General features: G+C 40.3%; 1 protein-coding gene across 7 annotated transcripts in view; it reads left to right on the forward strand.

Moving 5' to 3' along the window:
• Positions 1 to 12,310: 12,310 nt before the first annotated feature.
• Positions 12,311 to 25,806, forward strand: part of kcc (solute carrier family 12 member kcc) — a 149,143-nt gene continuing 135,647 nt past the window's right edge. For 4 of the 7 annotated variants that reach the window (XM_019044782.2, XM_019044785.2, XM_019044783.2 and 1 more), the window contains exon 1: positions 12,312 to 12,577. In XM_019044782.2, the coding sequence (XP_018900327.2) occupies positions 12,403 to 12,577 (175 nt within the window). In that variant the 5' untranslated portion in view covers positions 12,312 to 12,402. Of the gene's footprint in view, positions 12,578 to 25,806 lie in introns of all 7 variants that reach the window. The other 3 variants (XM_019044787.2, XM_019044788.2, XM_019044789.2) reach the window with 2 other exon arrangements.

Consider the following 25,806-nt stretch of genomic DNA (forward strand, 5'->3'; position numbering starts at 1 on the left):
CTTTAAATACTGCTTACCTCTGTATGCTCTTGATTTCCTATAAACTGTAAATAATGGGATCGACTAGAAAACACGCTCTCATCCCTTAACTTCGTGATTCCGCTTTGTTTGCGCGTACAGCAACTTTTCCAAGCACCAATCAAACTTTCATCATTTTCCGTCGATATTGGCAAAGTGCTGTTGTTCGGCAAAAGTTCAATTGATCCCCATGAGGCAGTATTTTTACTATTTTTAACTCCACCAACAAACACGTTACCCGTGTCGCAGTTTGGTGATAATTTTTTCTCTCTTTTCCTAGAAACTTTACGTGAAAAGATAATTCGAATTCGCGGACTTTTTTTTCTCTAAAAAGGGGAAAACTCGCGTCGCTATTGAGGGGCGAGGGAAATATGTTTTATTTTCAATAAAGTAATGAAAGTTAACACTTTTTTGCATTTTGTGGGGTTAGTTCTCACACCCCAAGCAGATTTTAAACATCTGCGGGCTGATTGTTGAAATTGATATAGACAAAGCTGTAGACCAAGAAGATAAAAGTGATGTCGAGGGATTCTATTGGTGGAATGGAATAGTAACAATGGTCAAAGGAGATAGGTAATAGACTAACTAACGGCAACCTATGATGGATCTTGTAATTAGTCCATCATTGTTTTCCTTAGTCTATAGGAACTACACCGAAAGAGAAGTTGAGTTGATTTATCATTCTGAATGTAAAAAAAAGTGTGCGAGAGCTTATAAAATGCTTAATTACCCGCCTGAGCAGTTAGTTTTACATATTGGCATTTCTAAAGTAACTGCTGTAGCGGTATTTCGGCATTTTTAAGTTATCGCACATTTGTTTTACATCCAGAATGTTAAATGAACTTAACATTTTTCCCCGTGCACTGATTTCAATCAATAGGGTCGCTCCATACACCCTATGTCCCCTTTGTCTATAACTTTGTTTATCAAGTTCAACAATCAGCCTGCGGTTTCATTTCGATTTCATCTGGTTCCTTTCGTATGAGCTCGATTCATCACATGCGGGAAGCACATCGTCACCCCTTCGACGTAAGGGCGTACCTCAATTGCTACGTGAGTCCTGTTTTACATACAAATCCATACTTTCTAGGGCTCATGTGGAAATCAAGATAGGTCCTTTCAGAGAAACGACGACATGGGATACTCAACGCCAACAATCCGGCAACTTTAATTCACTCGTATATGAGAAAAGTTTTACACGGAAGGTGGAGGTAACGGCGAGGGAGATTGGGGACACGATGTCCTTTCTGCACGAATATCTGCGGATTCCATTGTTTCGTAAGGGCGAGTGAAACGTCCGCCGCTCAGTGGATCGAAGCAGTACGCGAGGTCGGACAAAATTTGGAAACTTTAAACGCTTATAACTCCGTTTATACAAGACTTTGAAGTTTTGAAAGTGGCTCCATTGGATTTCTCGTAAAATGGGCCTGTTGCATGCAAGAGATACAGCCGTACGAACAGACTTTTTAGAGGTTAAATGACACGAAAATTACGATGGTCACATTAAAAAAGTCTGAAATACACTCCTTACTGCGCAATTTGTGTTGTTAGGAACGCGTTTTTTCAAATTTCCCGCGTCTGGGGGCAGTTTTCTAACGGCAACTCGCGGCTATCTCCGGTCAACTAAAACTGACAACATAACCTAAAAATCGGAGCTCGTGACATCGTGAAATGAAATGTAGAAGGATTGCGTTGGATATTTAAAAGTTGATCGATTTGGTTACCGCATAAAGCGTATACGGACCACTGTAGGAGATCACGTTGGGTTTGTAAACAAACTGAAGGAAAAAATAACAACGACTCGGCATCTTCCGGAAATCACCGAGCCCGCCGTTTACTCGTTTCCGGTGATTAGAAAACTGCCCCCAGACGCGGGAAATTTGAAAAAGCGCGTTCCTAACAACGCAAATTGCGCAGTAAGGAGTGTATTTTAGACTTTTTTAATGTGACCATCGTAATTTTCGTGTCATTTAACCTCTAGAAAGTCTATTCGCGCGGCTGTATCTCTTGCATGCAACAGGCCCATTTTCTTCTAGAAACATCCCTTAATATTCACTGGAAAAAAACACATTGGATCTAGAGTCCAGACTCTTGAAAATATTGACAAGAAAAAATACTCTTGATTCAATCAGATTTTTGCTTAAATCAAGTTGAATCAAGAGTATTTTTTCTTGTCGATTTTTTCAAGAGTCTGGACTCTAGATCCAATGTGTTTTTTTTCCAGTGTTTAATAAGTGACGAAGTAAACATCAAAATTTGCAGTTTTAGTCAAAAAGTTCATGTCCGACCACTCTAATAGAGAATTTGCAGGTGCCTGAAATTTTGTGAATTCCATCTTTAAAATGATACTACTAGGAAAACTAAGCACGAGGATATCCTTGGTTTTTAAATGGAACAATTATCCGACAAAATATAACAAAATAACCTAATGCATGTGAAAAAGAAACGCTAAGAAGTGGCCCGAACTGTATGTAACAAAGTGGAGTCCCCCTTCCCCCAGTTTTGCACTGGTGCGCGTTAGAGTTCAAAAAATTTAATTTTGACTCTAATTTTAATTTTTGAAATTTCTTGGCTTTGTTCCCCCGCGAAATGGTGTGGACCCAGCACCATTTCTCCACCTTGCTAAAGCATGTGTTTCAATGGAAAATACCGCCAGATTACGACATAAGGCGGCACATTTTCTCTCTTTTGAATGAATTATTCTCCAATTCCCCATGTCAGAAGAAAACAATGAAAAATACTATGAACTTAGCTCATTAGGCACTCCCAGATGAAGCAATAAAATCTTAGTGTACAAATTCTTCATTGGCTTGATCGACTGTGCGCCGGTGGAAGTCTCATCCTGGGTCTGGTCGATCTGACTTGTCAAGCAGGAACAGCGTAACGCAGAGGCGAACTCCGAGGAGGTCCGTCGTTTTTAATTTAACGAGGCAGTGTTAAGGTGAAAACAATAGGAGGAAGGCATGCAGAGTAACGCGACGCTTTTCTTGTTATGACAATGCGCGAAAGAATGTTGCGCCTGCGGCTCGACGATGCAGCCCGCTTGACTCGGAATTTTCATTTCTTGTCGACTGAAAGGGCTCACCATGCAGAGCTGCTGTGGCGGGTTGCATGGTCGTCGCACAGTTAAACGAGAATTTACGAGAGGACGGACGTGGAATTGTTTTGATGTTTTTTGATGACGAATCGTGATGTTTATTCTTCCGTCGTATAGTTCAAATAATAAGGGGTATTTCTTGAAGGAAATTTTACGAGAAAACTATTGGAACCATTTTCAATTGGACCGAGTTCATCAGAAAGAAATCAACCCACATTCTCGAAAAACTGAGCTAAGGATGTTTTTGAGTTTCTTTAATCGTATGCCAAAAACTCAGAGTCGAGAAAAAAAGATTAGTCTGTGTTAAGAGGGGTCAAAGTTAATTTTACACACTGAGTCTTATGCAGAAATACAACTTCAAACTATTTTTCTCAGTTTCAACTTTATGTGGGTTGGTTTCTATCTGTTAAAATCGGTCCAATTTTACTAGATTTCGTATTAATGAGGATACAATCTTCCAAAGTCTAAAAAAATCCAAAATTTGATTATGGCTGTCATTTGTAAAAAATTGCAGTTTTTTAACGAGGTAACAGGCGTGAAACCGGAATTGGCGATGACAACATGCCTGATTTCTTTGCACAACCAACTCTTCTCCATCGAGTTTCTCGGTCGTATGGAAAAAATCCATACCCAAAAAATTAATGGTTGATACCTCGTTAGAAACTGCATCTTTTAAAGTCTCTCGTTACCTCGCTCTACTGTGCGTTCGTCCGTGAAGTAGATGGTACATCAGTGTTTGAAATTTGGCAGCCATGGGCTGAATTCGCTAATCTCTCATGCCAAGATGGATGACATGCAGTGATGGCCAACTCTTTACGATCAATTCATCATATTTTTTTTAATAACACTTTATGACCCGTTGTTTTCACGTGTATTGATTGTGGGACTAAAAAAAAGAAAACAAAAGATCGACTTTCAATGGACCACTAAACAAGGTACGAATTTAAGCATTTTGATACAAGTTTCTTGACCAGAATTTCACGTAGAACACGACTTCGCGCAACGAAAATTACCGAAATCAACTCCTAACAAAGATATTAACGTTTTTATTTCACATTGGTTACGAGGAATTTAAACTGCCCGCTCATAAGAAACTCAAAGCTCTACGTGAGTCAAATCGTGCACTACAACGGTTTCAGCAAGCTTCTCAATTGAGCAATGTTCATTTCCCACCATGTGTTGTTCAAACTATAAGCAACTTGCTATAGCTGAGCCAAAGCGTCAAGATTGAGGTTGCCAGATTTTTATATCGCAGAGACTGTCATGATAACGTTTAGCGTCGCGATGTGAGTCACGTAGAGCATTGAGTTTTCATGAGCGGTGGTTTGAATTCACGCATCAAGAATCATTAAATATCTTCGTAAGGAGTTGATTTCGGTAATTTTCGTTGTGCACATCGTGTTTTACGTGAAATTTCGGTTTGAAACGTGTATCAGAATGCTGAAATTTGTGCCTTGTCTACTGGTCCATTGTGATGTTTCAAAATTTTCGCTCTTATTTTATTGTTTTGAAGAAGGAACTAGCTGATACTTTCTCGTGATATTCTTGGGGAATATTTTTACACGGAGTTCAAGATGAATCACTGATAAAATTACCCAAACAAGTATTGCTGTTGCCTTGTTTCAACGTTTTCGTTTTTATTTTAGTAAGAGTACCAATGCATTTTTGCACCCAATTTTCCAAAAAATATTGGGAGGCAGAGAAAAATCATCTAAAATTGTGTGCGATGACAATAAGCAGTCATCCTTAACCTTTAGATGACCCGAGGCTAGCTAAATTTCATGTGTCCCGCGGGTTGTATGGGGCTGGCACATACGAGCTTTAGATAAAGGTCTATTTACAAATACATCCTACAAATACAGCCACAACAAGTCGAAGATAAGAGCAATATAATCGGCCCTCGTTTTTCAACTTTTCTTCCAAATTGGAGCGAAAACTCATTTACAGCAGAGAGCGGAGCATTGCGAGTTTGTGCCTCGCGCCATCGCGCCTTCAATTTTGCAGATACAACACGGACATCCATCAAGCACGAATAGTTGTATCTCTGCGCCGTGATCAACGCGTGTCCTTTCCAATGCTCTATTCCAAGTTGTGTTGATTTCGTTTGTCTTATTTGTAGAGCTGCTTCAAGGGCTATGTGAGCAAAACAACCGAAGATAGGAGAGACATAATCGGGCCTCGTTCTTTAACTTTTCTAACGCAACGCCTCATTCTCGGCATAGAGAGAGGAGCATTGCCAATGCTGGTCTCGCGCCATCGCGCCTTCAATTTTGTAGATACAACACGGACATCCATCAAGCACGAATAGTCGTATCTCTGCGCCGTGTTCAACGTCAAGTGCGTTTCGTCATTGACAGTCGCGCTCAAAAACATTCTTGGGGATTAAAGAGTTAAAAAAATTAAAATTTATTAGGAAATCTGCAGGACCTCAAACAGAGAAACGTGATTTTCCAGTGGTTATTCTTGAAAAATTGGCAACCATCCTAGGTTTCTTCTTTTGAAGTATATACGTCGAACAGTCGATATTTTTACATGCAAGGTACCCTCTCCAAGAATTGATTATTCATAATGTATTTAAATGGAGAAGAAAGCAGTGTTGTCAACATCTATGTGCCATCACTGTCAACCTCAAACGAATGCATTGATTCCCTTCCCAGTAGATCTAGCCGTACCTCTTAGTAGAAGTGACATCGTCGGTCGACGGATGGAGGGGAGGGGGAGGAGTACAAAAGGGAGACGGCGGAGTTTATCAGGAAAAGGTGGTGAGAACTTTCCTCGAAAGAAGCAAGGTAAGGGCTTTTACCGCAGCCCACAGATTCGAGGGCGCAAGCAGCGAACTGTGTCAATTATAATTTAATTTAGCGGCGAAAGGTGCCCGCGAGAGGGGGCGGGGGGAGGGGGGGTGGGAAAAAAAGGATCTCTTAAGATTTGAGTAAATTTGCGGCTCTCCCTACGAAAACCGATCTCCAGTTGCCAACCGGCGCGAGACGCCCACGCCCCGTTCTGTCGGGCTAAGGAAAAACGCCGTATGAACTTCAGGCGTTGCCAAATTTCCTTCGATAAAATGTTTATTTTTTAGGTAAGGTATGAATATTTTTCCTTTAAATTTTCAGGATCTTTAGCTAAAATTGCGGACTAAATTATCTGAAAAATTGGGAGGAAAATATTCATACATTTACCAGGAAATTCGCGTTATATCGAAGGAAATTTGGCAACGCCTGAAGGTTCATACGGCGTTTTTCCTTGGCAAGGCAGCGTTAGGAAGCTCAGCCACGCTAAAGAAAAACGACGTTTGGACTCACGGTTGTTGCCAAATATCCTCCGATAAAAGACGTATTTTCCGGAAAAACGTTTGTGAATTTTTTTTTGAATTCTTACGCAAATTTTACTCACAATTTTGACCAGTATTTTTGAAAATTTGAACCAAGGGTATTCCTGACTTTTTGCTCACATAAAAATGTTTAATCGGAGGGAAATTTGGCATCGTCTCGATGCTCTAGCGACATTTTTCCTTAGCGCGGCAGAACCGGACTCCTTTTCCAGAGGCTCTCGACAACGCCTTCAATCTTATCAGTATTCGTGAGGTCTTTCAGGGTGTCGTAGTGGTGACGGCGGGGAGGGAGGGCTATTCAAAAGCTCCATCTTAGAACTACCCCTCCGGCTCTCCGAGGAAAACACTGCTCAAGGGTACGAACCACTGTTATCACTGATATAGGTCGCCAGATTTTGCTGGCGCTAATACCTTCAAAAGAGTTTGTCGTCCGGCTCTTCGTGCCCTCCCCCCCCTCCCCGCGTTCTCTCCGGGGGGGGGGTCTCCTACCTCTCCCCTTTCCCAGCTCTTCTTCTCCTCCCCCCCCCCCTCGGCCCCTCCAGCACAGTCTTGGGTGAGACGCCAGGAAATCTAAGCGGCGCCAACGAGATTTCGTAAACATGTAGCTTTGGCGAAATATTCACGGATTTACGATATTCATGCGGGTTTTTAGGGGATGCCTAACTTGCGGACATCTCTGTTTCTATTTTTGAACCACTGCAGTCGATTAAAACTTATTGTTGCGACTCATTCTGCAAAATATACTTTTTACAGATCGAGGCGAGTCTATTTTATTTTGCTTTATACAGTGGTCGATATGTCGATTGATAAATGCCTAAGGATCGGGATTAATTTGACAATTGCTTAAAAATTGAAACTTCAGTGTGAACTACAAATGCAATAAGTGACTTATCTCATTCCGCAAAATATCCTCGTTACATGTCGAGGCGGGTCTATACTATTTTGCTGTATAGTGGTCGATATATTTATCGGTAAAATGCCTAGGATCGGGATTATTATGACAGTTGCTTAACAATTGAAACGTCCTGTCATTGTGAACTACGAATGCAATGAATACATATTTTGTTACCTCAAACGGAATTATCGAAGGCGCTCTGACTATTTCAACGGCTAGTTATGGATGCAACTGTTCGTGTTGTTGGAGGTAGGTTCTCTGCGGCTTTCCTAAGCACAACGTATGGCTGCGATTATTAAATTTGAAGGATGTTCTATGTTGTATTTAGAGTATAGTATTTACCATAAAATCCTTGAATTTCGGATAAGTTTTGAAGCGATGTGGCATCATTGCAAAATGTACACTGCCAAATGGCAAATGGTTTTGTAGAAAATTTCCACAATTTGGCAACGCTGCGCTTTCGTAATGTAACATGGCTTATTCAAAATTCGGGGAATTCATGGTAAACACGATTGGAATGCCACGTATAAAACCCATGAGAGCCAACAACCGTAACCACACGTTGTGCCTAAAAAAGTCAGAGCGCCTGCAATATTTTGTGTATGCAACACGGACATCCTAAGAACAGGAATAGTTGCATCCACAGCTAGACGTTAGAAAAGCTTTTAGATTTTCCGCTTGTGATGAAAAAATGTGTCACTTATTGCTTTTTTACATCGTCGTTGCACGAAGATAGGACGGTTTGAGTATTTATTCAAATTGAAAAAGATAAATAATAAGTAAATTAATAATGATATTTTTAAAAAATAGAGACGAAACAGAACAAACATGGCTAAAAACAAACAGAATGCCTGAGACTTTCTGGGGTGGTTCCAACCCACTCTTCGCCCAAGAAACAAAAATGAAAAAAAAACCTTCAGACTCCCATCTTATATTTTTATTTTTTGGTCGATTAGGGGATTGAGACCACCCCACAACATCCTAGGCATTCTGTTTGCTTTTAGCCCTGCTTTAGCCCATTTTCTTGCGTTTTGTTTTGTCAAATTATTCGGGCTATTTTTGTGTATCACTCTTAAAATAAAGATTATTCTTGTTGCAATTATTGGTCTGATTTTATCAGTCAATTCACAATTTGTCAGAGCTTATCAATCAATACTTACTTGGACCGCGTTCAGCAGAAAGGAACCAAGCCACATCAGCTATTGCTAAATTTAACCGTGCAAAGTAATTTTTACATGAATACGGATTTTTGTGCTTTTTTCAGTGAATTTTCTTCATACTACGAAGCAATTTACTCGAAACTTTGAAAGAAATCCGCACAAACGCACCCTCGTAAAAAATTAATTTTCCTTGTTAGATTTGGCAATAGCTATGTGGCTTGGTTCCTTTCTGCTAAACTCGGTCCCTTTGAACCTCTCCTGAAAAAACTTTGAAATGACGATATTTTATTTTTTTATTTGTTTTTGAAACAGCCATTACCAGAGTCCCCTTTATACTGAGAGTAAAGACAATACGAATCCATTTCTGATTGGTCCCTGTATTTTAGGCCTTCACAATGCCATAGACGGGAATAAAGATTACATTTTCACAAATTGCAAAGATGATGCACTGGAATTGACCGGGGAATGGAGGATACGGCAAGGAAGAAATGGAATGAGAGAGGGAACGGAGATAGGGATTCGGGAATGGGTTGATGAAAGATTACAAGAATCGTCCCGATTTTTGAAATCTTCATTCCCGTTATTGACGTCCATAAGCCACGCTGTCTCAACCCTCTCAATAAAGGGACTCTGGCCATTATTATTAATACTTCTAGAGAGTTTCAATGAAGTTCCCCGCATTCTAATCGCCGAATTCGGTCCTAATCAGGGCATATATTTTTGGCGGGAGCGAAAAGGCGCGGGAGGCGCGGATACCTGCAATTACGTTGCGGGTCGGATGAATGAACTCGGGGGCCGGGGACGGTGGTGGCCAGCGGGCCTGGTTCGTGACGGGACGCCAACGGCCGGCGCGGCGCGGCGCCCGACGACGTCGAGAGGTGCGAGCGAGGGATGCGCGACTCGGAGAGAAACGGGGGCTCCGTCCCCCGCCCCCCCCCCCGGCCCCGGCCGTGTCCTCGCAGCGCCGGGGGCCACGGGGCGGTAGGGGCGAAAGAGTTCAAGTTTAATCGAGCGATAGCCGCGCGGCGCTGCCGGCTCCCGACCTCTTTTCTCCGCGCTCACGAAGCAACGTCATTGGACGTCATTAGTGTGACGTCATTAGTCCCAATGACGCCATCAGTTCATGGATCCAAAAAATAGCTTTTGTTATTAGGAACCAATAGACTGATTCAATGGCTACGTCATTCGATATCATATCAAAGCCTTGGTTCAAATGTAAACAAACACAGAACCTTGTTCCTGATTCGCACTCATTTGCGCAGGTATAAGGCCCGCCTTATACCTCTCTTTGGCGTAGAAAGAAGGAGGGCAACTATATCGCTGCCGGCCAGGTTGGCCTAGTGGTCAGCGCGTCTGACTCTAGGTCAATAGGTCCCGGGTTCGAATCTCGGTGGTGGCGTCTAATTTTCATGGAATTGACGAGTAGATCTGCTGAAACAGATTCTCCTCGGACCTAATCCCTGAAAATGGGAAAAGCCTGGAGCATGGAGATCCCACGATGTCTACGGACACTAAACACTGTCTAAAGTTGGCTGAAGGTGCTAGACACGAAGCCATTAAACCAGCAGAAAAAAAAAAAAAAAAAAAAACTGTATCGCTGCAACCCCTAATGGCATTCTCCGGTCAAATGGGTGTCATCCCTTGGTTATTTCCCCATCCTACGGTTTCATTGAGTTTCCATGAAATCGTCACTGGGACCCACTGGAATCTCGTGGACTCAAATGATATCGTTTGACAGGGATTGCATTGTTTACATTGTTAGTTTGTGGTCTTTTAAATACAATGTTCCCGCTTACACTTGAAGGACATCTTTCATTAAGACATTGCGCATCATAGGTAGCCCGATGCTGAGCGCGAAACGTGGCCGATAATCCAGGATAGGGTTCCTAGATGGGGAGAGTGCGGAAATTTGAAAATGTGAAGCTCTCGGGGACTCAAAAGGATAGCCAACCATCTAACTCGGAAAACACCAGGAAAATGCCGCTGCCAACCCTCAAATTCTAACATCAAAGGGAAATAGCCTAGAATGTGTACGAATGAGTGTCCATCCGCAAAAATGAGTAAAATGAGTTAAGTTAAACAAGTGCTTCACAAACGACGGGTCGGAACAAATGTAGTAATAAACCACTCTAAATCAAATGAGCTCATAGGTTGGCTGCCCTTTTGAGTCCTAAAAGCTCCATGACCTAACCCTTGAAAGTACCAACTTGTCCGTACTCTGCCCACATACGTACTCCAACTCCCATGGGATCTTTTTGACAGCGACATCCTTGCTTTAATCGTCAGTTTGGGGTCTTTTAAAAATCGAGTTTCTGCTAATAACTGAACGAAAACTTAATCCATTATGAAATTGCGCCTCATTGGGATTCCGGTGCTAAGCGCGAATAGAGTACCTTAATAATGAGAGTATGCGGTCACTTAAGCTGAATGGAGCCCCTTAGCACCCAAAAATTGCAGACGCTGTAAGTAAATGCAAATACAAAATGATTTAAAATTTAGTTTCATTCGCATATCACAACTAGAAATTTTCTTAAATGCACTATTGCGCCGTATTTACATAGTTTTACGTCTAATCGTGTGCAATTTTCGAGGAAAACTACCGTAGATATAGGTGGGCAGCAAGTGCGGTTGATGATAACCGTCAAAATGATACCGCAATGACCCCCTTCTCAATCATCATAAACCAAAACAAAGCACCGCCAATTTAGGGTCCTAAGCCCCTCCATGGGGCCCAGTGGCCATACTCTCCCTATTAAGATACTCTACTGCCGTACTAAGGAAGAACACCGCACGAGCCATCAGGGGTTGCCAAATTTCCTTTGATAAAACACGAATTTCCTAGTGAGCTTGTGAATGTTTTCCTTCCAATTTTTCAGATATTTTTTATCTCAATTTCACCTAAAGCTTCGGAAAATTTCAAGGAAAAATCTCCATAACGTTCATCATAAATACACATTTTATCGAAGGAAATTTGGCAACTCTTGAATGTTCATACGGCGTTCTTCCTTAGCACGGCAGAAGAGAGCACGGCTCTGCCGTGATAGCGAAGACGGCTGTGAGTGCAAAAATAAAGTTTTGAGTAAACGGGCTCAGAAGTATCTGATCGGAAAATTTTATGTAAGAAACCTCCGTTCTTTCTCAAATTATCACTAGTCGTCCGAAAGACTCCTAGAAATCGTTTGGATGATTAAAAATCGATTGATTTTACTTTAATTAAAAAAAGGGTATTTTGCATTTTCATACTAGGTTATTGTTAGGCAAGACAGCCGTAAGTGCTGTCTTCAGCATGCTTTCGTGGTTGCGTTTTGGACACACAACAAACGCATTCTCAGGTTAGAAATTGGCAGACGAGGTCGGCACTTTACTTGAAAGCACTGTTTTCATTGACTCTCTGGAGGAATATTGTCACTTACTGCTGTCTTGCCTAAAACCACGTCTTTTTTTTGCGCACTTACGGCTTTCTCATTTGTCTCGTTTCCATGAAAATAAAATTAATTTTGCTGTTTCAGCAATTTCAGTGATTTCATCTAAAAGAGTTTAGACGAATTTTGAGGGAAACTCGATTTCGAGAATTTGACACTTACTGCTCTCTTTGCTATCATGGCAGGGCTGTAAGCGCGAAAATTGGCCGTTAACCCGGGATCGAATTCGCGACGGCGAATTTGGCAACGCGAAACTCGGTTCGGCGAGCGGACGCAGTGGGGGGCGCTCGGGGGGCGGGGGGCTCGGCTCCAGTACGCAACTCGGGATGCTGGGCGTCGGGCGGTCGGGGCGCGCTCGGGCGGGCGGTCGGGGAAGCAGCGCAGCCTCCCCGTCGGACGCGAGCGGCGGGCGCCCCAGTTCAAGGCAGCCTTCGTCGCGCTCACGCGGGTCGGGAATCTCGCTCGACCAGGAACCCAAAATGTCGTCCTCGGCCGGGGACGGCCCCGTCGCCGCCGCGGGTGAATCAGTGGACGCCCCCGCCCCCGCAACCGCCCCGCTGGCCACCGGGGACCAGGACACCCCCAAATCCAACGGCACCTCCCCAGCCAGGCAGCTCGATACCGCCAGCGACACCCTCGAGGCCAAAGTCAAAGGTGCGCCCCAATCACACTTCATTATCCGTCACCTTAGCTCTTGTCGTGTTTTCGCCATAAAGTTCACCAAAGCACTACTTCCCCAAAGTAATTTAGGAGTTGTTATCGGTATTAATCTTAGAGACCTAAATTGATAGGCAAAGGTGCGCCCCAATCACACTTCATAACCTCCCTTACTCGTCACCTCAGCTCTTGTCGTGTTTTCCATGTAGACTTCACGAAACCACTACTTTCCCAAAGTAATTTAAGAGTAATTATCGGTATCAATCTTAGAGACCTAAATAGCAAGGGCCAAAGTCAAAGGTGTGCCTCAATCACACTTCATAACCTCCCTTATTCGTCACCTCAGCTATTGCCGTGTTTTGGCCGTAAACTTTACCAAATCACTACTTTCCCAAGTAATTTAAGAGTAGTTATTGGGTTATTTATTCATTCACAATCTTACAGACCTAAATAGAAAGGGCCAGAGTCAAAGGTGTGCCTCAATCACACTGCATTATTTGTCACCTTAGCTCTTGTGGTGTTTTCGCCGTAAACCTCACCAAATCACTACTTCCCCGAAGTAATTTAGAAGTAATCATGGGTTATCAATCTAAGAGACCTAAATAGAGAGGGCCAAGGCAAAGGTGCGCCCCTATCACACTTCATAACCTCTCTAGTCTGTCACCTCAGCTCTTGCCGTGTTCTCGCCGTAAACCTCACCATATCACTACTTCCCCAAAGTAATTTAGGAGTAGTTATCGGTATCAATCTTAGAGACCTAAATAGAAAGGGCCAAAGTCAAAGGTGCGCCCCAATCACACATCATAACCTCCCTTATCCGTCACCTCAGCTCTTGTGGTGTTTTTGCCGTGAACTTCACCTAAACTCCACTTTCCCACAGTAATTTAGGAGTAATTATCGGTATTGTGTATTCATTCAAAAGCTTAGTGACCTAAATAGAAAGGGTCAAAGCGAAAGGTGCGTCACAATCAAACTTCATAACCTCCCTTACGCGTCACCTTAGCTTCTGTGGTGTTCTCTCCGTGAATCCGTGAATGTGTCATCCCCAAAGTAAAATCAGAGCTAATACATGTCTAGATATTATTTATAATGAAGCAAATCAAGAAACGTAGATACAAAAATAGAACGAGGGTGATATTTCCAGCTCCAGTGGTGTATTTTGCGTAAACACTGCAAAAACTCTGTTCACAGTCCGTAAATGTCACGAAATCCCTGGTTCTCCTGAAGGAATTTTAGAGGAATAGGTGTCTCGATATTATTTATTCATTGACAATCTTTAGAGAACCATGTAGAAAAATAGAACATGGATAACCTATATAGCTCCAGCGGTGCATTTTGCGTAAACGGCGCGAAAACACTGCTCGCCCGTCAAAGATCTTTTGAAGTAGATAAATATGTATATATTTTTTATTTATCAACTATCCTAGAGATCTGGAAGAATGAGGGGACGTATAAAAACATTATTATCATGACAGTTACCATATCAGAGTTATACCTGACGCGTAATTTAGTGCGAGGTGGTTTGTTGACGACACAAAATACAAAGCCTCGAATCGCTGCCCTAAGTACGTTCGTGTGCTCTGGCCTACCGCCTACCCCCATTATTGAAAGTGTGTAGCTCCGTTTTCTTTCTGTGTGAATTCTGCTTCCTCTAAATTTTCAATCAGAAATGCCGCTAAGCTCCCCAATCCATTATCCTAACTCAGTGGCTTTTTGCGTGGACGTAACAAAAGCACACCTCTCCCAAAACATTTCGGGATCGAATAAAATATGCTTGTATCATTTATTTATGAACTATCATAGTCTCCTGAATAGATGATAAGAATTACCATCACAGTCATTCGGTCACAGATTGACGCACTACGTAATTTACTGTGAGACAAGATTTGTGTACAACTCAAAACACAATCCCTCGCATAAATTACTATACAGAGTATAATATAGTGGCCTACCTCAAAAATTAAAATCGAAATACATTAGCAATGTACCTAAGCTCATTTCTGCTTCGTTACAATACTGCCTATTTGAACTGTCGGTCAAAAAATGCCACTGACCTCCTCAATCCACTACCTCACCTCTAGTGATGTCCTCTGCGACTACGCTATCTTCCCAGGGAATAATTATTTTTACATTTTCATTCATGAAATGTAGATATTTAAAAAGCAAGAAAAAACCGAAACTGTCATTAAAGCCTCCAGGTTAGATTTAGACAAGCTATGCAGTTAACTGTGAGAGGAAGTTCGTAAACAACACAAAGCACAAATCCTCAAGTATATTACTCCGTGCAGTTGCACGCAGTATGTTATGCTGCCTATCACCTAAATTGGAGGCGAAGTAGCCAAAACCATAGCCTCCTTTTCTCTTTACGGGTGTCGGTTTGTTTCGTTTTAAGTTTCCGTCAGAAATCGTCAACGCTCAGGTCTGGTCTCGCACCTAGAATTCCGCAGTATCCAGCAAAAAGCAACCAACTTTTGATGAAAAAGCGGGGAATCTGCTCGTAGAAAGTTGTCAGTAAAATTTTATAAATTTAATATTTTTTTTAGTGTTCGTATTTGAATTTCGATGAAGTAAACGCTATTTGTTTCCACATTAATCTAACGAAAAATTGAGTAAGGTCAAGAAATTTTTGAGACATTGATTGAAAAAGGTGGCATTGTGTACTCGTTTGTTTGATGTCCTCACAAACGGCACGTTTTTAGCGGTACATTTGTATATGTTACATAAATGTAACTTGCAATATATTAACGAAGTATTTGATGAACTGTAGCGTGTTCATATTTCATTAAGCATCTCGTTGATGATTTACGTTAGTGAGCTGCAATTTTTACTCCAAATGAGAACTTTTTTTATTTATTCAGGAATTATCGAACGTTGGATTATCGCCAATTCATTTATATCTTTGACGGTATAATGCTTGGCAATTTTAAAACAATTTAAAATCCAGGTTTTGTCAAAACTTTCTGTACCACGACGAAATAAACCAACGTGTCTTTAAATTTGTTAGCTTATGCTCCCTACCGACGGTGCCCCTATTTCTAGCCAAAACTGATTGTAGCCAAATACCGCTCTGGCATGTCACATTCTTGATGAATATAATGTCATAGCCGAAAATATTCTTCTCAAAGCATGATGTTAGGAATATTCTATACTGAAATTTTTTATCATTCAGAATGTCTATCAATTGAAGGAAGTTCTTGATTTTACAATATTGAGAAGGCATATTTAATTAGTTAGTTAGTATATTTTAAGACACTCAGCACCTCAGGCTTTTAACGTCTTTACAGAGAATTTTGAAAATGGGAGTATATACGAAAATTTAGAGAGGTGAAGAGTTTCAGAATTTTGGTAGTAATATTGGGTTCATCGCATGTAAGTGGGTTTGTATTGCTGTAGATTGTAGTGTAGGGGAGTAGATCTTTGATTGGAGATATCTGAGGGCAGAGTAGTCCATAATTACGTGTTTGATGGTTAGAAGTGATACATTACAGAAGGTACAGATGGGTTGATTTTCTTTGGAGATGATATGATTATGACTGAAAAAAGTGTGACCTATTCTGAGACGCGCAATTTGGACTTCACATGATCTTGTTTTGTGGTTAGATGTTCTTGGAACTGCATACTTGATACATGTATAGACCGTCCTTAAACGAATTGAAAACCGAGGTCATTCGCAATTCAGATACTTCGCCGGTATGATTCCTGTTTTAAAAAATCGCGATGTAGTTTCGGTTATAAAATATGAATCGGATAAGTTGAGCCTAATAACCTCGCCTCTTGTAAATTTTGAGGCTTTGCGTTCGGAAATATTCCCAGGTGAAATTAATTATTCACGAGTTTGAATTGTTCCACATTGAAAATGCTCACATTGAAAAGCTGTGACACGATTTCCCCGTTTATTAATGATGCCGAACACTCGGAATATTTTACGATGAGATACCTGCAATATTTGCAGGGTTCATCGGTTGTCCGTGGAGATTTCACGATATTGTTTAAGTTAAAAGCAAAACGTTGATGTAGAGATGTGTTCCGATTGGTTTGCAGATCATACTTCAGAGTGATGAATGTAATATATTAACAGTAAATTCGGAAGGGAGGCAGTGGTCATACAAAATCTCAATGATGATAAAAAAGTATTAGATAAACTTGTCGAAATTGTGTCTTGATCGTTTACTTACAGCTCCATAACAAGCTTGTATCGGAAAAACTTTTAGATTTATAAATAAAGGTTTAGAAGATTTGTCGAACAGTGACGCTTAGTTATCTAATTTTGAACCATTGGACGAATATATTTGATATGTTTCGGTCATTCGTTGCTTTTTCTTAATCAAGAGATATTTAACATGACAAGAACTCCGCTTCTCAAACCATGTGTGTATCACCTCTATCTAAAATATCGTCCCTTACTTACATTAAGTCAATATGAATTTATCAATGTTCAAAAACGACATCATAATTTCCACTTTAATTATACATTAGAAGCTCTCCAATCTGTGCCTTTTGACATACAAAAAGGAAAACATGTTCCGTCAGGAAGTTAGTCAAATAAATAATACTGTAGTTTTAAACTTCACGCGGAAAAATGTATCGTGCACTCTAAAATTAAGTTTTGGTCATTCTCACTGTACTCTAAATTCCAGCGTCTGAAGTATGTTGCAGTAACTGCAACGGAAGGCGATATGATTCTGTCGTATTTTCTACTCAAAAGATAAAAGGAATTACCAAATATTCGTCATTCTCAGGGGCATTGCCATGAGAAAGTGTATTAAATAACGAACTCTACAACTAATGGCCTTAAGTCAACGACTTAAAAAAAAAAGATAGCTCAGAATATTCTGCTGCTTATCTCAGGATGACGCACTTACCTCCTCCTTTGGACAGGAAGTTGCGTTAGTCTTGAAAGTGTCGAATTCTGCTGCCCCGCTTTAATAAACTCATATTCTCATAGAAGTCGCTGCTGAATTTAATGAAAATCTATCCAATTTGAAAGTTTTCATTTGAGCTTCCCCTTTTATAGAATGTAGATTTTCAATTACTGTTTTTCCATTTTATGTCCCCCCCCCCCCGTGCGTTCCTTTTTTCGCTCAGCAGTTTTTCACTAGCAATAGCCATATCTTTATCTTTTACTTTTATTTTTCCGAAAAGAATAACTTCGGAGGCCATCTCTGTAGCAAAGGAGAGGCACATACTGTTGAAAACAGGAATTTGCCAAAGCCACTGATTGATATTTGTTATACATTTTTAAATTCATAATTTGAATCCTCAACCAGTTATTATCTAGGAGAGTTTGGTCTTTCGAAAATCTCACATTACTTTTGCATTTACCGTCGAGTCACGATTCTAATCCAAGTACTATTTTTCGCTCGAATTGCATGATCAATATTCCGCCATTTTTTAAGTTTTCAATGCGAAACGAGTTTCTCCATTTTTAACTCTCGGAAAAATAATGATGCGATTTTATCACTTATCCTCTCACTGAATTAAACAGGCGGTAAATCCGAAAATGAATGAGATGGATGTCTCCGAATTGCGCAGTCTTATAATTACCACTAATAGGAGCGTTGCGGTATTAATCCTGTCAAATATGTATTTGCCTTTTAAAAAAAATGTTGAGCAATTGCAGAACGCAATGGAAAAATTATGAGTGTTTAAAAAGTCTCTCGCATCTTCAATATTACTTATTGGGGTACTAAGTCTTTAAGTTTTTTGCGCTATAATTACGCATGAGCATTATTTAATCAGTACATATTCATAAGTTGAGAAAACTGTGTAGAATCTAAACTCAAATATCAAAAGGAGCGGCTAGCTGTTGTGTTCTAGAGGTTTTCTTCTTCAATGAATCGTATTCACGCGCATGCATGAATGGATGTTGATAAGTTTGATAAGTTTATCTTCCACATCAATATAGATCATCATTCATTAATAATTTGTAATCTAATGTGCTAGTTGGACTTGAATGATTGTTGGTCTTGAAGCCACTTGGGCACATTATAGTAGGTAGTTCCTCGGTTCGCTTTTTAAATCTGACTGTCTGGTTTTGGCGCGTATACGTAGTATACCGCCTTTGCGATCGTTTCGACCCCCCACTCGATACAATAACCGAGTCCCTTAGTTCCTTACCGAAAAGTGACTACCGCGAACTTCTGAGATTTTCCAAAGCGTGTAAAAAGTTTATTTATCCGTCAATAATTATGATTTAAAGTTGTTTCTCATTCTGGGGCTCGCTAGTTTATGTGTAATGAATACCAAGAGTCTACGTTACTTGGTTTTTTTAAAAAAAGCCTAAGAATGCGACGCGCTGATTTAAAATATGCATATATAAGCAGAAGCAAGCGAACTGATTCGAGGATGGCTGACCAGGCCGGCACTCTAGGAATGAGAATTTTACTCCTTCGTTTCGTTTAAAACGTTGCATAGATAGATGTCTACACTCCTGTTTTGCTTTTCAAAAGTTGGTACCTTTCCTCTGATAGCGAAGGCCAGGCAGGATAGACGTAAGTGCAATCTGTGATGAGCCTCAAAACTCATTAGACCATGTGCTAACCATAACACATACAGAAATCAGTTTGCTTTTACAGAAAACCACTTACCCTTCTCCTCCCCGCACACCGGACCTCTGTCCCGACACCGAGGCAGTGTCTTTTGTCCTCCCGAGCGACCCGACCCGGACCCTCACCCTTGATTTTACGCTTGATTAACCATTTCACCGTCACGCTAGGATTCGTCCAATTTTCAAAAAAAATTGTTTCGCGTGTACTTAGCAATTTTTTCCTTACTCTCCGTTAAAAGACGAATTAAAAGAGGTCTCATTCATAAAAATCGGCCGAATAGAAGAGAAGTTACAGTGTTCGAAATCCGAAGAAATCAACGAAACTTCTCCAGACAAAAAATAAAATGAAGGGAAAAAAAGAAATGTATAGATTACAATTAAATATAATTGACCTCAGAATTTGACAAGCAATTCAATTATATAACGGAGAAAAAATTGGGAGAAATCACAAAAAATTCGCCTCTTGCAGGGGGCTTCCTTGTAAGAATTTTGACCTGAAGACAAGGTTTGAATAGCAGCAGTACTCCATACAATACACGGTGTGCCTGAACGAACATTTTTTTTTTGTCAAAATCGGAAATTCTTTATATTTTTTAACTGCAGTGTCTCTTAAGTCGTTAAAGCTAAAAAAAAAATCCGTCTAGATTCTGGAAAGTAAAGGCGCTTTAAAAGTATTCTGGGGCTATAATAGCGAAATCACCGGTAGTAAATCCCGTTATATTATTAAAAAGAAACTGACTCCATAGTTTAATGCCTTAGTTTCTTGAATACGATTATTTTAAGCACTCAAACATTTATACCACCAATTATAGCCATGGGGTGATTTCCTGAGAGCCGATAATATCACGAATTTCTCATAGAACCTTTCAAAAATGGCTTGCTTTTTGGGCAGCCGATTCGGTCATCGAACCGGGATTTAAATGGAAGCTGATAATAACACAAAGCTCTGAGAAAAATTTTGAGATGAGTATAGGAACGGTTTGTAAATAACGAGGAGAGGCGGGCAAAGCGGCTAAAATCCTATCTAATTTTTACCATTATTCTGTTGAATGGATGTTGCCGCGGACTGCTAACTGTGTCCACACATGGTTTCTGTTCTGGTTCTGGTTTTCTGATATGCATATCGATACGTGAGTATTTTTACACGTAGAATCCAATGTTCACGTCAGGGAGTCGACACATTTCGATTTTTTCGATTTTATACGGAAAATTGATGGTTTTTCGGGATTGAAATTATTATTGTTTCATGAAAAGTAAATGCACCCAAAATGACTATAGCATATTGATTTTTACATATTTGCACTCACGAAATTGGTTGGTAAATTCAACGAGTGGGTGCATCGACTTGGTATATCAAGTTTCTGCAATTTTTTACGGCAAATCGGTAGATTTTCGGGATGTAGATTGCTTACTTTCAATTCATGAATGAATAAAGCATGGACATGGTTGAACTTCTTTGCATGGAAATACGTTTAAAATAACAAAATCAAGACATATCTAATGCAATTGCATTTATATCGAGTCAATTTCTTTTCAATAATATAACGGGATTTATAATGCCGGTGATTTGGGTATTTTAGCCCCAAAATACCTTTAAATCGACTTTATCTTTCAGGAGTTCGACAAAATTTTTTCTTTCTTCGCTTAAATTATTACGTAGCACTTTTCTTTAAGAATCTGATAAGGTTTTGCTTGGGGCAGATCAAAAAACTTAAACTCGTTCGAATGGCTTTTTACATTCACAATACACGGTCTCGTCAAAGTGCGTCGTTGACCTCTCAGTGTTGGATCGTATGAATTCTCTTGTTGTGCTACTTGCCTATTTTGAAATCTCTGTAAATGAAAACTAAAGGGGTTGATATGTGCGAGTTAATGACGCGCCTTATCAACACATTGTGTTGGAGTTCACTGCTTGTTTCTTTTATTCGCACTTCGTGGTCTTATGATTAGGTAGAAGCACTAAAAAATATTGCGATGCGCAAAATTTTTGACATGCATTGACAGAAAATATGTGCTGAAAACTGGAGTCACTCGTGACTGAGAATTAGTAAACTAACTTTAAAAATTAGGGAATGTAGAAAGCTGAGTGTCTGGTTTTTTACTCGCACACGATGGTCTTATTATTTAGGTAGAAGGACCGAAAAATATTGCGATGCGCGACATTTTTGACATGTATAGTGGCAGGAAATACATGTCAAAAAACTGGAGTCACTCGTGACTCAGAATTAGTAAAGTAACTTTAAAAATTAGGCAATGTAGAAAGCTGAGAGTATTTTGGCCTCCCTTAATAGACTTCATTCATCTTCATCAGTTCTGGAGATATTATGGATGTATCATTACCTGACGAGTACCATCCGTATGATTTATATCTCCGCCCATTGAATGACAATAACAACACGCGAAACGATCTCTTAGGGATTCACCTGGAGCCTTTTTTATTGGCAACTCGTAAAACAATGCCAATAATGTCGCGGAGGCGAGTATCTCCGTAAAATACTCATATTCATACCTCAGATGGATTTGTTTTCTGAAGATGCGTTAGCCTGATTTTGTGCCTGAATCTTTTTACATAGGAGGTTCAACGAAGGATTAACTATGCTTGCCGCTCTATAACGACACAAAATTACTATTTTAAGATACAAATTTCTTTTACTATTTTTTTAAATATCATTTCCAAGCATGAGAATGAGCATTAATAATTCAGCACTCCACAGAAACTTATGAACATGTAAAACCTATGACAATGATCGTAATACCGAGCTCACGGTATCTAAGGAACACTGGAAAAAAAAACACTTTGGATCTAGAGTCCAGACTCTTAAAAATATCGAAAAGAAAAAATACTCTTGATTCAATCGGATTTTTGCTTAAATCAAGAACCAAGCCTCTTAATATGAGCGGATTTCCTTTTGATTTAAGCAATAATCTAATCGAATCAAGAGTATTTTTTCTTGTAAATGTTTTCAAGAGTCTGGACTCTAGATCAAATGTGTTTTTTTTCCAGTGAACATTGTGCTTGATTTAGTTTATACTCCGGATAATGGTTTTTAGGAGGGAAACCGTGGCGGGGAGAGGAGCAGTGGTGATTCTTGAAAGATAGCAGCACTGTTTTCCCTCCATTTAAACGTATGCAAAACAATCGATTCTTGATGAGGCAGCTTATCTCACCTACATCGATATTTTTAACGGTTTAAATGGAGTAAAACCAGTGTAACCAACCAGCCAAATTGCCACTGATTAAGAAGAGGATGAAATTGGGAAAGCGAAACGAGAGAAACCCCTACTCGATCGTCACAAATACTGCTAGATATGATATCAATTTATAATCACAAAACAACAAGAACGAAACATTAAACGAAATTTATAAATAAGTAAGTATCATCCTCGGATTCTGAGGCCCATTTAAATCCAAAACTAAGCCTCCGAGTGGACAGTGTTTAAAAGAGTTCCCCTAAAGGATTTTCGGTTTAAGTCAGTCTCATTTATTTTATTCTTTAATTAATGCAGGTTCAGTCCGCGGAATTTAGTCGTCATGGTTCTTATTGTTTCCCTCCCAGTCGACTTTCTTTTCCCGCAAGAATAATTAAAAATTAATTCTGCACTCCCGCTATAATTGGAGGACTCTGACCCATTTAAACAGAGGGACGTCTGTGTACTTTGTGTATTTGTCCTGTGTAATTCACAGCTCGTCCCTGTTTTAATTCATTATTTCTCCTTCCGAGCGATTTTAAATTTCAGCAAATCAAATCGCACCAGTGTAAATAAATTGGACCCTCAAAGTAATCCCATGTAATCACCGCAATTTTTCTAATGAGAACTATACGTAATTGAAATGGCGATAAAACTGACGCAAAGCTAAGAGTCGAATGGCAAGTTGCCAAGATTCGATGAATTATTCTTCGGAAGTGCAAAAACTTTTCGTGAGCAAACTTATTCGATAGATCATACTTTTAAGTATAAATCTATGTGCTTTAGCTGAGTTTATAATGGATGCAGCTTACTGTTTGGTTTAGTCTTTTTCCGGTTTCAACGGGTTTTTTCGATGCCCTAATCGTATCACTAAAGTAGATTCTTTGAAATTCTATGAACAATTTTAAAACGTATTCTTACTTTACTTTGAATTCGTATATTCTTAATTCGCTCTTATTAAAATAAGGAAGTTTGATGATGCATTTTCAATCTAACAAGACTTTATCTTGGAGAAAACTGCTTAAAATAATTTGTCCCTAACCACGTCCTGAATCCTTGCCCCGTTTTCCTAGAACGCCTTAATATCTCGAGGCAAGCAACTTGTTTGACATCACAAAAACTCTTGCATGTATGATCCTTTGAAGGCAGTCTCTTCTTTGTTAACATGTCATTGTGGGTCCCTTCAGTAATAATAGTGTTGAACTCAAAGTAAATATGTCATGGAAATTATATTCAACGATTGTTGAAACTTATGCGAGTACGCAATGGACCGGTAGACAAGGTACGGATTGAAGCATACTGATACATGTTTTTCGACCAAAATTCCACGTACAACACGATTCGCCCAACGAAAATCACGCGAATGAATTCCTAACCATGGTGTTCGAGGAGTTTGGAGGATAAGGTGCATATGTGCAGTTTTTGATTAAATTGAGATATTAATTATTCTTATTGATTAGCTAAAAATAATAAGATCAGTCCAAACAGCAACTTTTTACGTGAAATATTAACCGAGACATCGTCCTAGGAAAATTCCGGTTTTCGACGTCATCCACAGCGATATAGTGACACTCTTGGTTTCTTCCACCTTGCTTTCATCAGTCAGGGCGACACTCATTTGCACTGGTTACTCGACATGAAACTCGAATGAAAGCAAGGTGGAAAAAGCCAAGGGTGTTACTACCGCGGTGGATGACGTCAACACCCCGACTTTTTTAAAAGGCGATATCTTGGTTAGTATTGAACCTAGAAAGCTACTGTTTAGACACATCTTATTATTTTTAGCTAATCTACAAGAATCAAGCATCGAAACACGATTCTGTGACCAGCGAAACTGATCTAGTGTGTTATGCGCAAAATTTTAGTTAAAGAGCATGTATCAGAATGCTTGAATGGGGATGTTGCATGTGTGAGGAATTTGCGATTTGATCATTGATTCTTATGTGAAAGTTCGCGAGGAAACACGATGGTGCCACTGGTTTTTTCTGAAATCATCTCCTAAGCTCAAAAAAAAGCTCTCAAAGTGAGGCCAAAATGGAGGGGATATCCCACCCTACCCTGAGAGTCCACCTCTACATCAAAACAAACTCTCCATGCAAAGATAGGGAGAAAATGCATTAGCAGGGTTGCCGTGTTTTCAGTTTTGGAGTCCCAAAATAAAGTGGCAGTCCTGTCAATGTATTTACTCCCTATCTTTGCATGGACAGTTTGTGGAGATGTAGAGGTGGACTCTCAGGATAGCGTGGGATATCCCCACCATTTTGGCCTCAACTTGAGAGCTTTTTGTGAGCTTGGGAGTTGATTTCAGAGAAAACCAGTGGCACCATCGTGTTTCTCGTGAACTTTTACATAAGGATCAATGATCAAATCGCAAATCCTTCACACATGCAACATCTCCATTCGTACCTTGTCTACTGTAGAGTCCCTTTATACTGAGAGTCAAGACAACACCCCGCATGGAGTCACAAACGGGAATAAAGATTACAGAAATTGAACGTTCTTTGTAATCTTTGATCGGCCCATTCTTAAATTCCTTTCTCCGTTCCTTCTCTCATTCCGATTGTTCCTTGCCGAACCCGTAATTCCCTGGTCCATTCCAGATTATAATCTTTTCAATCGGTGAAAATGTAATCTTTATTCCCGTCTGTGACACTGTGAAGGCCTAAAATACGGGAACCAATCAGAAATGGATTCACATTGTCTTGACTCTCAGTATAAAGGGACTCAAGTCTACTGGTCCTCTGAACCACGGGCAAAAAAAGGATAAATCCGGCACTCGTGTGGAAATTAATTTCCAAAACATCGCATTAGTGCGGGCGGACGGAGGAGCAACAGAGACACCAGCAGCGCTGCTTAGCGGGAAACCCGCCAAGCTCCCGGGGATCATGTTATATTATCACTTAACGAGGATCGCGACGTAAACATGCAACCTTTGAACCCCAGACGTGGTGCCACCACGCGGATCTCGCGAGCGGGGAACGGTGGTTCGTCTTGGAAACCAACGTTGCCAAACTTGCGGAAATCTCCAGCGAAAAATGGAGAGACAGTATATTTGGACGTGTTTCTGCCAAACGGAACTATGTGCATTAAGACATAACGCCGGTGCAACTACCAAACCACGTATCTCGGTTGCGACGTCGAAGATTCCGGCATACTTATTTTTTAAATGAAAAATACTTACGTCCATCTTGAAATTTTGCTGATTTTTCTCTTCGTGCGAGAGAAAATTCAGTGCAATTTTCAAGGAATGATATTGATTTGTCACTTCAAAAAATTAAAGATGACAGGTAATTCTTGACGCGCAAACGAGATATGTGTTTGGTAGTTTCACCGTCGATAAGCCCTGAGACCCATAAGGATACAAGCGTAACAGGGCTCACGTCATAATGCACATAGTTCCGTTTGATAGAAATACGTCCATTTCAGAGAGTCTAGGACATGTTCATAGTCGTCTCTTCAACAGCTCCTTTTCTTAGGAGGCGCTACTTGG

Source organism: Bemisia tabaci, chromosome 8 (genome assembly GCF_918797505.1).
Source record: "Bemisia tabaci chromosome 8, PGI_BMITA_v3".
Classification (NCBI taxonomy): Eukaryota; Metazoa; Arthropoda; class Insecta; order Hemiptera; family Aleyrodidae; genus Bemisia; species Bemisia tabaci.